At 45.2% G+C, this 19,060-nt stretch overlaps 1 protein-coding gene across 2 annotated transcripts; it reads right to left on the minus strand.

The window, feature by feature from the left end:
* Window positions 1–7,997: 7,997 nt before the first annotated feature.
* Window positions 7,998–17,277, minus strand: PRR15 (proline rich 15). Of its 2 annotated transcripts, none has more exons than XM_083578957.1 (2): window positions 16,153–17,277; window positions 7,998–8,849 (listed from the first exon to the last, which is right to left on the minus strand). In XM_083578957.1, exon 2 carries the CDS (start codon window positions 8,764–8,766, stop codon window positions 8,371–8,373), a length of 396 nt encoding a protein of 131 aa, XP_083435083.1. In that variant the 5' UTR covers window positions 8,767–8,849; window positions 16,153–17,277; the 3' UTR covers window positions 7,998–8,370. The 2 variants fall into 2 exon arrangements, with proteins under 2 accessions (XP_083435083.1, XP_083435084.1); XM_083578958.1 differs by lacking the exon at window positions 16,153–17,277 and adding an exon at window positions 15,728–15,848.
* Between the last annotated feature and the right edge of the window lie 1,783 nt (window positions 17,278–19,060).

Here is a 19,060-nt window from a genome sequence, read left to right on the forward strand (position 1 = left end):
TACTGCTTTGCCACAAATTTCAACCGAGAACAATGTGGTCAAAAAGCAACATCGCACCATCCTGCTTCTCATAATCATTCATGGCCAGTATGATGTCTATATATTTTAGCCTCTCCATCTCTCTCTCTTGCAAGTATTTGCTCTGAAAAGTACCCAAGTCCTCTGTGGCCATATATCAGCTATCTAATATGTAACAATAACTTTGTTGTGAGCCCCAGTGCTATATACATTTGGGGGGGGGGGTTCCCAGTTTATAAACTGGTATCCAATTACACACCTCCTTACTGGAGATCAAATATAATAAATTTATTCAATTAAATATGAAGTGCATACCTTCAGAAAGCATATAAATTACAGCTGCAACTTTATACATAATATTCATTGACATATCAACATTATGTTAGCATATTATTGCCCTGAACCACGGGGTACCTGGTGGCAAGTACCACTGAGTGCACAATCCCATAGTAGATGCTAGCATGCAGTCTGGCAGGCCAACAGGTCAGGAATCCAGTCGGGCCAGGATCCCTCCTCTGCAGCCAATTCAGGGGTCAGGACACCTGGAGGTCAGCCCTGAAGCGCTCCCTTGACCATCCAAGCCATGGTCCCACCAACACGGAAAGTTGAGCAAACACAGCATCTCATCTCTGCTGCCCTTTTATACTTTGCATGCTGATTGCAGCATCTGGGCTTGATGAGGCAGGTGACCCTCACCTGCTCCAAGCCTACTCCAGCAGAGGAATCACACACTTCCTCCCAGAGCTAGCAAGTCCCACCTGACCACTGGTCTTGCTAGCTAGGGATGATGGGAGTTGTAGTCCAAAAACAGCTGGAAACCCAAGTTTGGGAAACCATGTCCTAGAGAGCCTGCCGTGGAGACAGGGCCCCTTCTACCTCTTGCGATGAGCCCTGCTGTTCTGGTTCCTGTGCACTGACACCCCTCACCTCGCCATCCTCTGTCATCCCATGGGTGCTTCCTACACCAACTTCTCCTTCCCCATCTCTGGCATGCCCTGGTGTGTCCCAGTCCTGGCTACACCCCTCATCAGGGTCCACTTCCTCCTCCCCGTTGTCCTGTAAGTTCATGACAATTACAGTGGTACCTTGGGTTAAGAACTTAATTCGTTCTGGGGGTCCAATCTTAACCTGAAACCTGAGGTACCACTTTAGCTAATGGGGCCTCCTACTGCTGCCGCACCACTGCTGAACGATTTCTGTTCTCATCCTGAAGCAAAGTTCTTAACCCGAGGTACTATTTCTGGGTTAGTAGAGTCTGTAACCTGAAGCGTCTGTAACCTGAAGCGTCTGTAACCCGAGGTACCACTGTATATTACAACAATGTTTTATTTCTTCGCATTAGTAACTTTTTAAAAAATCTGATAAATAAAAAGCTGTAATCTGTGTATGATTGTGGGATTTGGTGGACCTCCTAGAACCTGGGGTGTGGGTGTGTGTCTTTGTCCACTGCACCCCTAATATGGCAGTCCATGTGACCCAGGAATCCTGGGTTCAAAGGCCCAAATCAGCCATTAACTCAATTCATGACAACTCTCACGTAATGCAATGGCAAAATTCCCACTGACTTATTTGGAAGTCCAAGAGAGCACTGAGAATGCCTTTGTTCTAGCCAAGATCCTACAAACAATGATCCAGATGAGTTCCTTATGCACACATAAATTCAGAATGTGATCACTGGAACTGGAGATGTAAGATGGGCCCAGAAATGCCTACTGTCATAGCTATTTGGTGGAGACAAATAGTACGTCTGCAAATATGAATTTATGAGGCAACTAACTCCTCTGCAGTATTTGCTCTCCTGTTGTTTTCCAAGAACTTTGTAACTGTGATTTTACAATTCTGCGATATTTCATTGTTTTATATGTAAGTGTTGTGTCCAATGATTGAGGCAGAGGTAAATAATGAGGATTTTATTCTAAGAAAAGAAGCAGCAATCATAGCAAGACTAAACAAGTATACTTAGGCCTAGCAATTCCCTGGTGTTACTTCCAATCTTTTTAATGAGCTGAATCTCTTCAGTTGGCTATTACACGCAGCTGTTTTTAAAAGGAGAATTAAAGGGGGAAATCCCGACTAAATTACCACCATAACCCAAGAGGGGGGATATATATTTAAAAATTAAGCATAAATAAATCCCATCACAGATGTGGACACATTACTGGCATTGAGCCTGAGGGAAAGGAAAGCAGAGCTCTGGTGTTGCTTCAGGTCTGTCCTGCTTGAAGCTTCACATTCACTGAAAAGTGCCTCAGATTGCTCCGATAGCCATTTACTCCAAGAGAGCGCTATAGATTCTGGTTGTACTGGGAATTCTGCGATGGAAGCCAGAGGGCAACAATGTGATACCCTTGGGCCAGAGAGGAACTGGCACTTCAGTCATGTCTGGTGGAAGTGTTTCTGGGGTTGACCCTGCACACAATTCTGTTTCTGATTCCAAATTTTTAACCTCATTCCCCAAAGAAGGGGATTCCAACCTCAGGGTTATGATATGTGCCCTGAGTCCTTTTAAGCACCTAGGAATGTCCTTGCTATAAAGCCTGGAGGGCATCATGGTCTTCAAGTCTAAATTCTCAACTTGTGTTGGCAGCAGTGAATAGTTCTGTGGCACCTAAAAGTCTAACAAATGTTATTCTTTCATAGGCTAGAGTGCAGTTCATTAGATGCATCCAGTGAAGTGCGCTATAGTCCCTGAAAGCTGATATCTTAATAAAATGTGTTCTTCTTTCAGGTGCCACAACCCAAGACTCTTTGTTGTTGCTCTAGTAGGCTCACATAGTTACCCCCTGGGAATTTTTGTAATTAGCCTTGCCAAGCTTACAGAAAGGTTATATAGTTCAGCAAGGAATATCACTCAAGTACATTTTGTATTAAAGTATCTTTATTAACCACATAACAAATGTCCATTGAATTATGATGTAAATAATGTTGATTGCTATACTACTCCGCTGGCTTCACAATGTGAACTGGAATCTCTGCCAGCTTAGGAGGAGGGATTCCTTCTTTGAAAATGCACCACCACAAAAGCTCTTTACATATGGAAACTGGGTATTATGTAGCATGCTTTGCACATATGTTTCCAACAAGTGATCCACCATTTGCTCTCATACAGACCTATGAGAAGGTTATAGCACACAATTGAATTCCCTCTGATTTCCATCTGGCAGCTCAGAGAACGTTTAGTCTTTTGACCTAGATCAGGCTGACTGCATGTGTTTTACCCAACATCACATGATGTGTTTTATATCAAAGCATCAGTTTGAACTGGCTTCCTTATTCAAGGCAAAATGGATGTATGTTTGCAAGGGCACGCCCATAACCATTTTAATTCTAACGCTGTCGTGTGTATGAAGTTCAGGGATTTGAGCCAGGACAGGACAGCTGTCTCCCTCCTCGTGGCTTAAAGGAGGACCATTGCAGGCTTGCACAGTGGGTTACACTGACTTCCAGCTGAACATGTTCTGCTGCATCAACGGTGCCTGGTTTTTCACCACTGAAATTCCCATCTAGGAGAATAATTGCTGGGTCCTAAATCAGGAATGGGGAACCAAATGCATCCCTTCCCAAGTGTCATGGACTGGCTGGATGCAGAAGAGTGGCGGGAGACACCAGGTGGGGGAACCCCCAAGGGAATCCCCAGGGGAAGAAAGCTCAGAGCCAGGGGATTGGTGGTGGGGCGACAATGCATGGTCAGAGGGGAAAAACTGGGAGGAGGAAGTGTCAGAAGCTGAAGAGGCAACAGGGTTTAGTGAGCAGGAAGAGGCTGTGGCAGAGAGCAGTCCAGACTCAAATGCAGTAGAGGAGGGGAGCCAGGGGACAAAGGCGAGGCAGGCTGCAGAAGAAGGCAGGGAGTCTCCGCCTCCTGCTGCAACCAATTCCCTTCACCGCTGGTCACCCAGAGAAATAAAATGGGTGGAGCAACAAGAGACAGGATGACAGAGCCTTAGTGTGCTGGGAAAGGAACTAGGGCAGGAGCCTTAGAGAGCAGTGGGAAGGCGGAGACCTTCAGTCCTCGCAACGGCCTCGTTGGGGCAAGACCTACTGAGAAGGGTTGCTGTGATCACTAAGACTGAGCTGTTTTCTTTCTTTAAAGGAATAAGGTGCTTAGCCTGAAAAAGATGCCTCACCCCTGCCCTAGGTATTTTCTGTTTTTCACAGAAACACTGCACCAGTTCCTAGCATGACGGGTAGTTAGGCATAATCAAGCCAGTACCCCCTGCAAGTTACCGGACAGAATTTCAGCAACTTGTTTCTTTAAAAGCTTACTGGTTAAGCTGGTACATTTTCATGCATTGTTAAGTACTCAATGAAAGCAGAGAGAACTGGGAGCTGCTGTGGTTTATTTAGGCAACAGGGAGGTGTTCTTTCTGGTGAGGGAACAGATTGAGATTGGCGAAAGGGTGTGTTCGCAGATGGCCAAGGGGGGAGTGAGTCATAGCACGGAAAAGTTTGGCTTATGAGAAACATTCAGAAACAACGTCTTATGTCACAATATCGGCAGCATTGTGTGTGCTTAACAGTCAGTCAGACAAACAGAAAGACCCTTAGACACACAAAAACCTGGTTTGTACAGAAAATGTGTTGCGAACAGGGGGTTAAAGTCTACGTTCCACTTATGACAAATGTGTGTTTTTTCGTTGCACTAATTTCCTCCTGTTGCATAACTTTATGAGAAGATAAATAAAGGATTTAAATGCCAAATACTTTGCTCAGTGTTACTGACCACTCTCATTTGTTTAGAGCTTTACACCACACCTCAGTCCTTAGCGACACTCGCTTCTAGTTGTGTTGGAAATACAACTTCCTCCAAAGGGGGCAGGGCTGCGGCACCCGTCTGCTTTCAATATATTAACAAAGAGCTGAACACCAATTGATTAATTAAAATGGCTGAATACAAATTCATTCACAAGTGTGAATTGTCACACCTTACCTGCATTTGCACGGTCGCTGTCAAACCCACCTGCAACGGCTTCAGAAGAGCTGGCTATGCAGATTGTTATTTGGGTTAGATTGCAAGTGTGTAAGGATGTCCTATCCTTCGGAGCAGCTGTGGGCAGCAACTTGAGCCTCAGCTCAAAGTGAATCCTGTCTCCCTCTGGGCAATTGCACTAGAAATGGTGCCAGCGAGACTTTTTCTTCTTCTTATCGTATGCTGGTGGTTTTGCTTATATCAGAAGCTTCTTTCTTTGAAAGAATTAGAGCTGGTTATTTTCTAGGGATACTTCCTATTTAGAGTTTAATTTTCCAAAGGATGAAACGTAATAAATAGCCACCGTTCTTTTTCTCCCCTTTTAATATGTAAAAAAATTAAAATAAAAGAGAGGGAGTGAGAAGATAGGAGAATTCTTTAAGACAGCATTTACAACAAAGGACTGGATAGCATTTGCATTACTGCCCAAATTGGATTAACAGGATCGAAAAGGCATCTCTAGAGTCTCCAAGGATGGATATTTCCTATATTTTAAAATAATGAACTAAAATACTATGGGAGAGTGGGTATCACAGCTTGTATTAAATGGTGCTTTTGTTTTCCTACTGCAGAAAAAGGATTTTTTACCCCCGACTTAAAAGGGAGAGAGCTAACAGAAGTAAGTCCCACTGAATTCAATGATAAGTATGTATGGCATCATGGCTCGGCACAACCTTCACTGGTGTGTGGCCCCTGGAAGGTTCCACAAAAGGAAATGCGGCCCTTAGGCTGAGGAAGGTTCCTCACTCCTGTTCTACATACAGGCTGGCTGGAGCCTTCATGAAGAATTACCAAGGGTGTGTTTTGAGAAGCATGTTGAATTGAAACCTATGAGACACAGGGCTACAAAAAGCACGTCTGCTTCCTCCAAACACATCCAGTGCAATGCCAGAAAACATACGAGGATTTGTGCTATTGTCTCCACGGCAGCATGTCTGGCACGGAGACTTTCCAACACACTAGCAAACCTGTAACAGTTCTGTGGCGAGCTTTGACACAGCAAGAATTATTTGAAAGCAGCCACACTACAGCTGTAAAACAGAAAGTGGGTCTTCCTTTTTTTAAAAAAAGTTAGGTCTCCAAATTTTAAATTGCAGGTGTCCAGTTAATATGTAGTTCACATAAAAGGTAAAAACAAAAGGTAAAGGACCCCTGGATGGTTAAGTCCAGTCAAAGACGACTATGGGGTTGCGGCACTCATCTCACTTTCAGGCTGAGGGAACTGGCGTTTATCCACAGACAGCTTTCCAGATCATGTGGCCAGCATGACTAAACTGCTTCTGGCACAATGGAACACCATGACAGAAACCAGAGCGCATGGAAACGCTGTTTACCTTCCCACTGCAGCGGTACCTATTTATCTACTAGCACTGGGGTGCTTTCAAACTGCTCGGTTGGCAGGAGCAATGGGAGCTTACTCCGTCGCGGGGATTCGAACCGCCCACTTTCTGATTGGCAAGCCCAAGAAGCTCAGTCGTTTAGACCACAGTGCCAGTAGAGTGCTCTACCAAATAAAATTTCAAGATTATTTTTTTTTAATTCCCATCAAAATCTCAAAGCCCCACACTTTTCTATCCTACAGATAACATATATCTTTCCATCTGAACTTAGAGAAACTCCTGGAGATATTTCTGTCAGTCTCCTATGGTCTGGCACCAGGAGGCATTGGGGGATTTTGAGTTGCAGGCTATTGGCACTGCATTGAGCAGACAGCCCAGCTCTGTTCTCCTCCAGCAGTCCTTTTACCCAGAGGTATTTAGGCTGGGTCCCTTTTGTTCAGCTTCTCCAGAGGAGGTATCGGTTACTTGAGAACCATAGTACTAAAATGTATCATGTTCGTCTCTTAACAACGAGAATGACAAATATTACTCCCTTATTGCGTTCCAGTTGAAGCAGCTGCTTCTAATTACCAGAAACAAAATGAAATGTTGTTTCCTTTTTCTGCTTCTTTGTAGAGAATAAATTTGGGAGCAAGAATTGTAGTACTTCCCCAACTATAATCTCCCTCCCTTCCCTTTATAATCCACTGAATAGCAGACAGATTCGTTTACTGACATTTCTACCAACAGGAATACAATTGTTAAGAATCTCCAGGTGCCACTAGAAGGTTTTGGCCTTGAAATAAGATAAGATGGAACATTTCCAACTCCCTCTCTTCCCAAAAGGAGGCTATTAAAAGCACACTAGACTCACAAAAAGCCTCCTTGGCATAAAGGAAAGAGAACCATAGGTTGTTGTTTTTTCCCTGTGTCTTTTTATTAAAATGAAGTTATTCATTTGGGACTGTAGTAATTAGTTCTTTGTAAAAAAATTACAGCATGGCCTCTTTTATTGCAGGAGCAGCTGAAAATGGATAAAATTATGAAAATCCACATTTCCATTTTTAATTTTGTTTCTCAGGAGCAGCTAATGCAGGAGATTGGAATTCTGAATCCATTTGCATGACAGTGACTTGCAAGAGCAGACAACTGGGGTCCCTGTTGCAGGTCACCTTCAAAAACAGGTTTTTAACATGTGTTCTGAAATCTCATAAAAAAGGCACCTAGGAACCCCCTCTACTTATTTCAAACCTCAGCATTTTGGTGTGCCTTTTTAAAATATATATACAGATGTTCCACTTGACTTTATCAGCACTAGGTCTCTCTGCCACTCCAACTCTGTCCCTCCTGGCATCTTCAGGGAAAACCTGACATTACTGTACTGTACTTGCTTAATGGACCTCAAGTGTTGCTTGGGCAACAGCAAGACATTTTCATCTGACCCAGAGCAGCAGTAAGTTTTATCAATGCTGCACATTGATATAGGTCACCAGTGGGCTATTTACCATGTTTGTGTGTTTGTTTCCAATTTGGGACATCTACTGCAATACCTAAACATAGGACTAAGTTGGGGCTGCATGCTAGAATTCTTATTCTCCATTATCATCATTATTCCATATAGCAGCATATTGCGCACTGGCGGTTTTCTGCAAAAGGTGGTGGTGGGCGTGAAATAAACCACAATGACGATTTCGTTGGGGACACTGCCCGCTGAACACACTTTAATTTCACGACCGGAAAGGGCAGCTGAACTTCAGCGGGTCTCTTCCATATTGCATGTTCCTATTGTCCCAGAGATCTGCGGCCCTCCCCGTGCAATAGGAGACCCCCGTGGTCGACTAAGGCGCCCGCCTCGCCATCATTTGTCCCCTCGGCGAGGGCGAAAGAGGCTTTGCAAACTCGCGCGCAGGATCCTCAAGGCCACAGTCTCCCCAAAAGCGCAGCCGAGCGCGCACACACACGCGCCTCCCCTCGGCCGGAGACGAGGCGGCAACCAGGCCGCCTTTCCCCAAGATCCGACAGGCAGCTCCTCCTCTGGGCCTGGCAGGGGCCGGCGGGGAGGCGTGGTCACTGGCACGGCGTCTCTTCGGCGGGGCGCGCCGGGGCGGGGTTCCCGGCTGCGGCTCCCGGCGCCCCTTCGAAGAGCTGCTGGGGACTGTCCGCCAGCAGCGTGGCGCGCACTTTCCGCTTCTCCTTGAAGCGGCCCGAGCGGGAGATCTTAAGGTTCCGGCGGCTGCCCGAGTTGGGCTGCTGGTTCTCTGGAGAGTCCGAGGGGCTGGGCGCGGCGGGGAGCATCTCCGAAGGCTCAGGCACCTGCCGAGGAGGCCACGCAGCCGGAGCCGCAGCCGCTGTCGATTCCTTGGGCTTTTTCCTGCTGGTCAGCGATTTCCACCAAGCGCCCGAGGAGCCGCCTTTGGCCGCGGGCCCCGTCGAGGGGGCGGCCGTGCCGGCGCTCTCGGCCATCTTTCGGAGGGCAGGAGGCGCCCGCGCTCCCCTTCCCGGTCAGGGGGTGTCCTGGGCGATGCGCTGCACTCGGGGCCGGTGGCCTGGAGGGGAGGACAGAGAGGAGGGAGGCTTGTTTAGTTGTTTAGCAGCAGGAACTGGAACCCTCACCGACTTGGGGTCCGCGGTAGGGAGGAGACATTTAAGGGGGTGCGGGAGACATCGGACGCAGGGAGCGCGATTAGTAGGCCCCGTTGGAGGAACCGTCTAAGAGGGTCATCGTAACCATACGCAGAGACTCCACTCCCATTTTATTTTATTTTATTATTTACTCGCTTCCAAATTGTGACGCCAGGGCTTTCTTGAGGCCTAGCGCCCCCTTCCCCCCCCCCAAAGGCTGCGCCAAAAACGTTTTGGTTCATAGAGGTCCTGAAGGATAGCTCCTTTGTTGAGCCTGAGACTCTTAATCTCAGAGTTGTGGGCGAAAGATGCCTGCACTGCAAGGAGTTGGACTAGATGATCCTTGTGGTCCCTTCAAACGCTACAGTTCTATATAATCCTACTCGGAGTAGGACTAACATTGAATATAACCCCCCCTCCAAAAAAGAGGGAGATACCACTGCATAAATAGAAAGTGCCCAGCTTGGGGGGGGTATAATGGGGCTGATGAAAGCACTATGATAGGAATGTGGGGGCTGGGCCCTCCGGGTGATGTTGGAGTGTATCTCCCACCACCACTGGCGGGGACTGATATGGCCCTCCAGTTACTATTGGACTCCCAGGTACCCCAACCCTTTCAGCCCAATAGTATGAAGTGAAGATTTGTAATCATTTCCTTGTAAACCTATTAAAAAAGCAAAACAAAAACACATAAAACAGTTTTCCAAATATGTAGCATCCTTAAATGTGTTAGGATGCAGAGCCAACCAGGCAATACACTTTGCAGCAGCCCTCCTGCAAGATGCCGAAAGGAAGAAAAGCACCCCTGTTTTCTGCCCAGGAGGAGAGTTAATAAATAAATAAAAACCCTGAAGAAACAAGCTTGTGAAAAATGATGTCATCACACTAACCGAATCTCCTGCTAATAAATACTGTATGTATTTTATTATTTATTATATTTATATTATATACAGAAGAACCACCAGCATTGCTGCTTCAAGTCGTCTCACAGTTCTTTGAGAGTGTCAACAAACAGTTATTTGAAGACTTTTGGCCTGCTCCTTATTAAGAATCCCACAGTGGGCCACAACAATATCTTAAACCAGAAGCAGCCATAAAATATAAAAATTATATACGGTCCAGTGAGGAAGAGTGAATTCTCAACATTCTCAACCAAACTCCACGGTAAATAAGTTTTCAAAAAGTGTCCAAAGGACAAAAGTGTCCAAAGAACCAGTGGGAGGGCGACTGCAAATCTGAATTGAGAATATAGGCAGGATTCAGTAGACATTATGTAGTTAAATTTCAAAAAACTTTCAATAAAGTCCCTCGCCAAAGACTCCCGAGCAAACTAGCAGTCATGGAATAAGGAGACAGGTCATGGATCAGTAACTGATCCCAGAACAGGAAGCAGAGAGTTGGAATGAATGGACCGTTCTCAAATGGGAGGGATGTAAGAAGTGGAATCCCTCAAGGATCCGTACTGTGTCACTTCATAAATGATATGAAGTTAGGAGAAAGTACTGAGACGTCCAAGTCTGCTGATAGCACATAATTGTTGAGGATGGTTAAAAGAAAAGGGTTGGAGAAGAGTTCCAAATGGAACTCTCCCGAATTGGCAGAATAGGCATTAAAATGCCAAATATGACTCAGTGTAAGCAAGTATAAAGTGATGCACACTGGGTCAAAAACAACAACAACATCCCAAACTTCATATATGCCAATGGTATCTGATCTGACAGTGACTATCTGGAAAAGAAATCTTAGGAATCATAGTTAATAGGGCAGTGAAAATGTCAACTCCATGTGTGCAGCTGTGAAAAAAATGAAAACCCATGTCTACTAAGATCATTAGGAAGGGAATTGAAAATGAAACTGCCTAATTCAGTTGTACAAATCCATGGAGTGATAACACTTGAAATACTTTGTATAGTTCTGGATGTCATACCTCAAAGCGAATATTCTAGAGCTGGAAGAAGTGCAGAAAAGGTGCATCCCAAATGATCAAGGGACTGGAGCAACTTCCCTATGAGGAAATCTACATTTGGGACTTTGAAGTTTAGGGGGGAAGTAATGCGGGTGGCGCTGTGGGTTAAACCACAGAGCCTAGGACTTGCCGATCAGAAGGTCGGCGGTTCTAATCCCCACAACGGGGTGAGCTCCCGTTGCTCAGTCCCAGCTCCTGACCACCTAGCAGTTCGAAAGCACGTCAGAGTGCAAGTAGATAAATAGGTACTGCTCTGGCGGGAAGGTAAACGGCGTTTCCGTGTGCTGCCCTGGTTCACCAGAAGCAGCTTAGTCAATGCTGGCCACATGACCCGGAAGCTGTACGCCGGCTCCCTCAGCCAATAAAGCGAGATGAGCGCCACAACCCCAGAGTCAGTCACGACTGGACCTAATGGTCAGGGGTCCCTTTACGGGGAGACAGGATAGAGATGTAAAAAAAAAAAAGATGCATAGTGTGAAGAAAGTGGATTAGAGGTATTTTATCCCTCCTCATACTAGAAAAGGGGCACCAAGCATTTTTTCCAGCCCAATGGCTGCACTTACTGATGGCCAACCTTCTGAGGATTGCATGCAAAAATGGGTGTGGCCAAAGTATATAAGTGGGTGTGGCCTTTTAAAAAAAAATACACACTTGGAGATATCACAAGTACCTTCTGGCATTCCATAATCACAACAGGGGGTCTTGAAGGAGTAGTCCATACAAGAATATGTGTGTGCGTGTGTATAATTTTTTACTTTTAGAAATTTAGAATCTGCATGGATCCTTAGGAATGGTCATTTAATTATTATTTTTTAAAATGACAATTATGTACTGCTTTCAGGCTCCAAGTTATCTGTTCCTATACTAGAGCCTGGGGTCATGCAATGAAGCTCTTGGAAGATTTAAGATGGGCAAATGAAATACATCACACAGTACATAGCTAAATAGTGTACAGTAAGCCTGTAACTTAAGTGGGTGTTATGTTTTAGGGATTGTGCCTAAAGCCAGAATCACATACAGTCAAAGCACTTTGGGTGCAATGGCAGGTGAGATTACCAATGTCTTTTTTCCTGGATGTCCACCCTCTGTCCGCTCCCTTGAATTTATTTATTGTGAAGTACATAAAGCTGAATGTGCCCAAGTTAAATGCACATAAGTTTTGGGATTATTGTAATTCTCTACTACTATATGTAGTAATGGTCACAAACTTGGATGGTTTTAGAAGGGAATTCAACAAATAATGGAGGATAAGGCTCTCAAAGGCTTATTGAAGATGTGTGTACCACCACTACGAAAGACAGTGTGCTGGGTACCACAAATGCTGTTAAGCTCATGTCCTGCTTGTGAGTTCCCCATAGGCATCTAATTGGCCACTCTGAAAATAGGATACAGGACTAGATGGTCCTTTGGTCTCGCTCAGTAGGCCACTTCTTATGTCTTGCTTACGATGTTTTTGAACTCTGCTTCTTGGTCTAATGTTCACTGGGAAGGCTTAGGGTTGCAGTTTATTAATGGCAAAGTGCAAGCTAATTGTCTTGAAAATCAAGAGGTCTAATGTCCACAGAACTGGGCAATGTTTTGCATTAAGACAATTTGTCAGTGTCTTATCATCTTTGCTTCTAACAGCAGTAGTCTGCACATGTCTACTCACAAGTAAGTTCCATTGAATTTAATGGGACTTACTCCGAGATCAAGACAGAGGATTGAGCAGGACTCAGCTGTTCTCAACCTGCCACTGTTGATAGATTTCATAGGATAGGAACTGTGTCCATTCCTAAGCACATTGGTGAGGAAACTATGCAAACTTTAATTCATCTAGAATGCTTTGGAGAGTTAAAACCTTTCCACACTGCATAACCTTCTTTTGTACTAATGAAGTCATTAGCAGTAGTTAAACCTTTCCAAGACTGGCTAAGCAACCAAGAATTCAGTTGCTTAGCACAATTCATCAAAAGCTTCTTTGGTTTGAAGATTTAAACAGAGACTTGTGGTATTTCCAGTACACTGGGTTTCTGATCCAGCAGTACCTCCTGACAAGTCCAGCTGTAGTTGAACATTTGCAGCAAAGTTCAGCACCATCAGCTTACAAAAATTTGCTAAGTGGGATTGAAATGTTAACTTTTCAGGTTTGTGAATTTTGCATTGGTATGTTTTTCACAGCAAACAATGGGAACAAAATGATTTGGTCTTAGGCCAAAACCACCCAAACTGAGTGAGCAGAAAACTGCAGTTCAGCATAAGTTTCACTGAACTCAGTATCCCAACTTCCAAGTAAACATGGATGAGGATGGTTTGTGAGCCAGCTGAGACCTAGCCATCTCGTGCAGAGCAAAATTTGATTCAAAGTAGAAGAGACAGAATTAAAAATGTATTCTATATTCTAGTTTCAGCATATCTGCATAATCAGATATACCCAATTATCACTGTTTTGTCTCGGTTGGGATTGTTTCTTCTCCATTCCCTTTGAATGCATGGCACAAATATAGCTCATTTTTCTGCACTTTCGGAATTTCTTTTTAATGCATTCCTTGAAGGCATACAGATACTAGATACATGTACTGTAGGTCTCGTTTGCTCCCTAATTGTGGCTTACTGTCTGATCAGACTTAAATGCAGTTATCCATCTAGTTCCAATAATATTTCCTTAAGGAAATATTCAAACAAATCACAATAGTAATGGCTACTCCTTTTTTTTCCTCCCAGAACCTGGAAGTCAGACATATATATACCCACCCTGGGGGTATCTTATGATAAAGGGTGAGATGTTAATAAATAATAGTACACTGTCTCTGAACATGGAGGTTCAATTTAGCTATCGTGGCTCTGTGACATGGAGACTGAGGATTAATTTCCTAGGACTACTTCACCCTGGGAGTTGAACTGCTAGGAGGAGACAGTCACATGCATGCCCCTTCCGTCCTGCAAACTTAACTCACTGGTTTTCTATTTTGTGCACACATCGGCTGAGTCACTACGTAAGTGGTTCTTCTCCATGCAGCTGCACAAGCCAACTATAAATGTTTCTGTAAAAGTTCGCTGGTGGTGTTGCTTCAGCTTGATAAGGAAATGGAAGGCAAACCTTGCTCCTTCCTACAAGGCAGCTTTCAGATTTTGCACAGCCTTATCACACAAACAGTGCTATGGTTTGTCATCATAAACTGATGATCATGACAGGTAGGGCCAGGCACTTTAGAAACTCTCTCCTAAATCTTCAACATGCTTTCATTTCTGAGACGTTTCCTGCTTGCTTGTGAAGCAAAAAAACATTCTTGCTCTGTTGAATGATGGAACATTCATACTGGCTGCACTAGGGCCAGGATTTCACCCACAGCGCGTAGTATTTTGTACACGTAGAATCCATTGAGCAGAATGCAACTCACTGAATTGCTGCAAAGACCAGAATGAGGCAGGTTCCTTCGAACAGCAGGTAAAAGTGATAAACTAAGCTTTTTTTTTTTTTTTGAACGGTTAATTGCAACATTTATCTAATAGTGGCGGCCCCCTTTCCAGCAGGACTTGGATACTGAGGTAGCAGCTCTTTGTTGCGTTTGTTAATTAAGCTTGTTGCATATCATAGCTGGAGGGCCCAAGTTGCACCTGTACTGTGCAAGGAAACAACTCAGCAGGTGCAACTGAGGACACAGCAGAAAAATGCACTTTATAACTTGGGTTATTTTTTTATGGCTAGATAACCCTTAGCTGTCAACATTTTGCTAATTTGAAAGGTGGGGTGAAACTGGGGATTTTTTTTATAGTAGAGCTATAATCCCCAAACTGCATCGTCCGCTATACACATGCTTCTTTAGGATTGTCCTTTACCGGTTACTTAATCCAGAGCTACTGGAGGAAAAACAAAGCCTGTTGGATATCTGCCTATTATGCAGAAAGGGAGGGAAGGGGTGTGTGCATGTGTAAATAGCAACCCTCCATTTCAGAGTTCTTCAGAGATTACAGTAGTGTACTGGGACCCTCAGACATAGTTCCCGTTAAGTTCATTCAGCGGGATTATAAAATTGACCCCATGCACCGTTAATCAGAAGAAAGCCCAGATGTCTTCAGTGGGGCTTGCGGCCAAGTACATGACCCAGGATTGCAGCCTTGGACTGCAATCTTGTACACACTTAGCTAGCAACAAGTCCCACTGAAATCAACGGGGCTTTCCTCAGAGCAAACATGTACAGGACGGCACTGTTAGTTCACGGCATGTGTCTTTAGGACTGAATTGTAGAACCGCAGGGCTGCAAGGGACCCAAGGGGTCATCTAGTCCAACCCCCTGCAACGCAGGAATAAATTAAGAGTGTTGGACTATCAGTTGGGAGGCCAGAGTTCAAATCCCCACTCAGCCATGAAGCTCACTGACCTTGAGGCCAGTCACCATCCCTTAGCCTAACCTACCTCACAGGGTTTTTTGTGAGGATGAAATGAGGAGGGAGAACCATGTACACCACCTTGAGATCCTTGGAAGATAAAGGTAATAAATCTGTAAATAGTAATAAATCAATCTATCTCTAAATAAATAAATAAATAAATAAATAAATAAGTTTGATTCCCTCCCCCCCTTCCTTTTTGCTTTCTCCTCCTATGAAGAGATTGCACCCTAATGTTTTAATGTTGTATCTTAATCTTTTAAATTGTATTTTAATCAACTTGTTTTTATTATTGGTTGTTAGCCGCCCTGAGCCGGGTCTTGGCTGGGGAGGGCGGGGTATAAATAAACATTTATTATTATTATTATTATTATTATTATTATTAACCAGATAGATGGATAGATAGATATAGATAGATAGAAAGAATCCCATGCACACTTCTTGGGGAATAAGTCCCACTCAACTCACCGTGCTAAGGCACGAAAATCCCCAATTGCTCCGCATCAGCCACGCTGAAGCGCCCTTGCGTCCACACTTAGGGCAGCTGACAGGAAGGAGGTGGCAGCCCAGCTTCGCACCCGCCCACGCAGCAGCTTTTGCCGGCTGCTCCCCCTCCCCCCGACCAGGCTGAGGAAGACCCCCTCCCTCCCTCCCTCCCGTCTCTCAGGCGCGCCCCTCCCCCTTGCCTTTCGTGCTGCATGCAAGGTGCGCTCGTGCAAGGTGAGCAGCGCGCGCGACAGGTGGGCGCCTCTGGGCAGATTCCCCCCCCCCCCCACTCCAGGTCGGGAGCGCGCGAGACGCAGGCGGAGAGGGCTCTTGCCGGGCACCTGTTGAAGAGAGCACCTGCCGGCTGAGGAGAAAGCAAGCGAAGGCGCGTTCTCGTGGGCTCTCACCTGTGCGCCGGAGGAGCGTCTCTTCTTCTTTTTCTTCTTGCCCCTGAGAGCAGGCGCGGTGCTGGAGGGAGTCAGTCCATCCTCTCGCCGAGAGCGTCGTTACCTGGGCTTCCTTCTCTGAGGGAACTACTCGCTGCCGCAGCAACAGGCTGACTCTTGAGAGCGAGCGAGCGAGCGAGCCAGGGAACTTGGCCTCCTTCCGGCGCCCGCCCGCTCCAAAAGGGAGCGCCAACTTTCGCAGGTGAAGAACAATCCGCCGTCGGAAGCCGGCCTTTCAGCTAGCTGTCTCTAGGGACGACCGCGAGCAGCTTGGGCGGGGGGCGCTTGGGAAAGAGCAGCCGCGCTGTAAGGGAGCCAGCTCTCTCTCGCGCGCGCTTTTCGTGGCGAGGGAATCCCACCCGCCCGACTCACTTTCCTCGAAAGGTCTGAGCGGTGCACCTGATGCTCAGGCAACAAGGAAGCAGGTGCAGGTGAGCCCTCGAGAAGGGACCCCGCCCCTTCTCCTCCTCCCTAAACGGGATTGGTCCCTCTCGCAGTGGCAGCTGGACGATTGGCCTGGGAAGAAGGAGTAGTAGCACGGTATAAATCAAGAGGCAAAGGGAGTTACAGGGCACAACTTTGATCTCTTTTGGAAGCTGGCCATGGCGGCAGCACACAACTTGGCTCCCTTCCTCAGCCCTGCGCTGATTTCCTTGTAATGCTGTCATGAGTTCTCCCCGCTTCTGGCAGTCCTGGTGCCCATGTGACCATTTGGCTAGGAGCAGGGATGAGAGAGAGCCAGGCACAACCGTTCTCTTAAGGCTTCGTAAAACCCTGCTTGTTTCGTAGAGTGCTTTCCGTTGCCCACATTTTGTGTGGCGTCTTAGGCCGCGTGTTCCCAAGTTGTGATAAGTCTTAGGATGTGTCTGTAGGGGGTGGTTGTCTGGGCTCTGGGGGCTGAACTAGTATGCCTGATTCACCCAGGCAACCCGAAGCAATCACAGCAAAATTGAAGCAGCTGCAGAGTCCACATGTCCCACAAAACACGGGATAACACAGCAGTTCCTGTTAATGGGCACTTCTGCAACCAGGATGCTCCTTTGCAGAGCTAGCTGGGGTTTTTTTTTGCCCCGGGTGAAGGTTTCAGAGGGGCACCATCGAGGCTCCCCACTGTATGTATTTGAAATTGCGTGGGGTGCCGCCAAACAACTGGGTCTTTGATCCCACACACTTTCTTTGTATGAAGTTTCAACAAAGTTGAGAGCATTTCCAAGTAAACTTGTGTAAGATCTGGCTGTATATTCATAGGAGTGTTTTTTAAGTGAAACAGGTCATGTGCAGTGGCTTCAGGCAATAGTGTGAAGGCAGTGCTGCCCAATAGGCGAATGCTGGCCTTGGACACTTGAGATTTGAGTTAACAATTAGATAGTTTTGGGCAAGTAATTAATTTTCACAAGCTGGATCTTATCTATAAAAAGCTCTCCTCATTCTAGAGAGGTCACCATTTATCTATCCTGCCACCTAAATCTCAAAATAATTTGAGAATTTCTTTCTCCACAACAGATTCCAGCCCTCAGGAATTTAAGGATGGTGTGTACAAGCAGCAATTGTTTTAGGCGCGTCAGATATTTGTGCAACTGAACCTGCAAAGTGACCAAAAAAGTCACAAAAACATCACAAAAGGGGCAGAATGGGACAGGGGCCGAGATGGAATGGGGGCTTCTTCAGTGGTGTTTCAGATATATGCGATTTCACTTAAACACATGGTGCCGTGGAATGTAATCGCCATGTAAACTGGGAGCTGCCTGTATAATAAAATAAGCAGGTTCTTTGAGCTTCTCTGAAGTTGTTTTAGGAAGGGAGCCTTGCTAGGTACCTGAGACAGGGAACAGGTGGGCACATAGAGTTAGCATGATGGATACAAAGAGCATTGGAGGGCTTTCTGAACTTGTTGAAAGTTATCAGTACAAAACAGTCGCAAGATTTCACACGGACTTCAGAAGACCTTTATGCACTTCCTGTGTTTATAGAGTAGCAGTTTAGTTGGAAATGAAGACACTGTGTCCTGTTACTGAACCCTTTAAAGGCCTTGATTCATTTGCCCTCAGTCTACAGGTTCGCAGTGTACTTAAGAGTTTGGAGATGCATCAGAGAGCACAAGAGACGCTGGGGAATGTGTGTCAGGGATGTTTGTTTGTGAAGCTCAAGGTACGCGAAGTACCCTTCCGCAAATAAATTGCAGAAGCCCACCAGTGAAATGATGGCTTTTTAGGCAGAGATCAGTTTTACCTCTTGAGACCTCATTGCCAGATTTCAGTATGGACTTTGGGCACAGCCCTGGGTTGTATTATGTAGTCATTGTATTATGTACAATGCATCTTGAGCTCAAAAAACAAACTGGCAAAACCAGTTTCCATAAAATAGTACAAGAAGAAACTTCTGTAATATAGTTCAGCGTGTTTTCTCATTCAGGCACTTAATAAGCCTTTGGATAATGTGATTCAACATACTGAGAGCTATGTGGAAGAAAAGGAAATAATAAAAGGGAGCACATTTCTTGGATAACATAATGTAGCTTTCTTCCATACTTGAGTTTTGTATAAAATTGGTAAGATAATGATAGGTGACTGTAGTACTTAATACCAGGAAACTAAAACATAAAATATAGTATCTTCTATCTTGTTAAAGATAGGCAAAGGGAAGAGTAACATGGTCAGGTTAAATGTAGGAAGTTGTATGAATCTTAGAACACCTGATAAGTCTATATATTATTTGAATTACTTTTATATTAGTTCTATCAGCAAAATCATTTTTAAACAATTTTTTGCATGTAAACTGTATGAAAAATGTGTAGATCTTTAAACCAATATTTTTTTAAAAAATGCATAGAGAAACCAAGTTTTTTCGCTTGCAGTGAAAATTACAGACA

Source organism: Podarcis filfolensis (genome assembly GCF_964270895.1).
Source record: "Podarcis filfolensis genome assembly, chromosome: 12".
NCBI lineage: Eukaryota > Metazoa > Chordata > Lepidosauria > Squamata > Lacertidae > Podarcis > Podarcis filfolensis.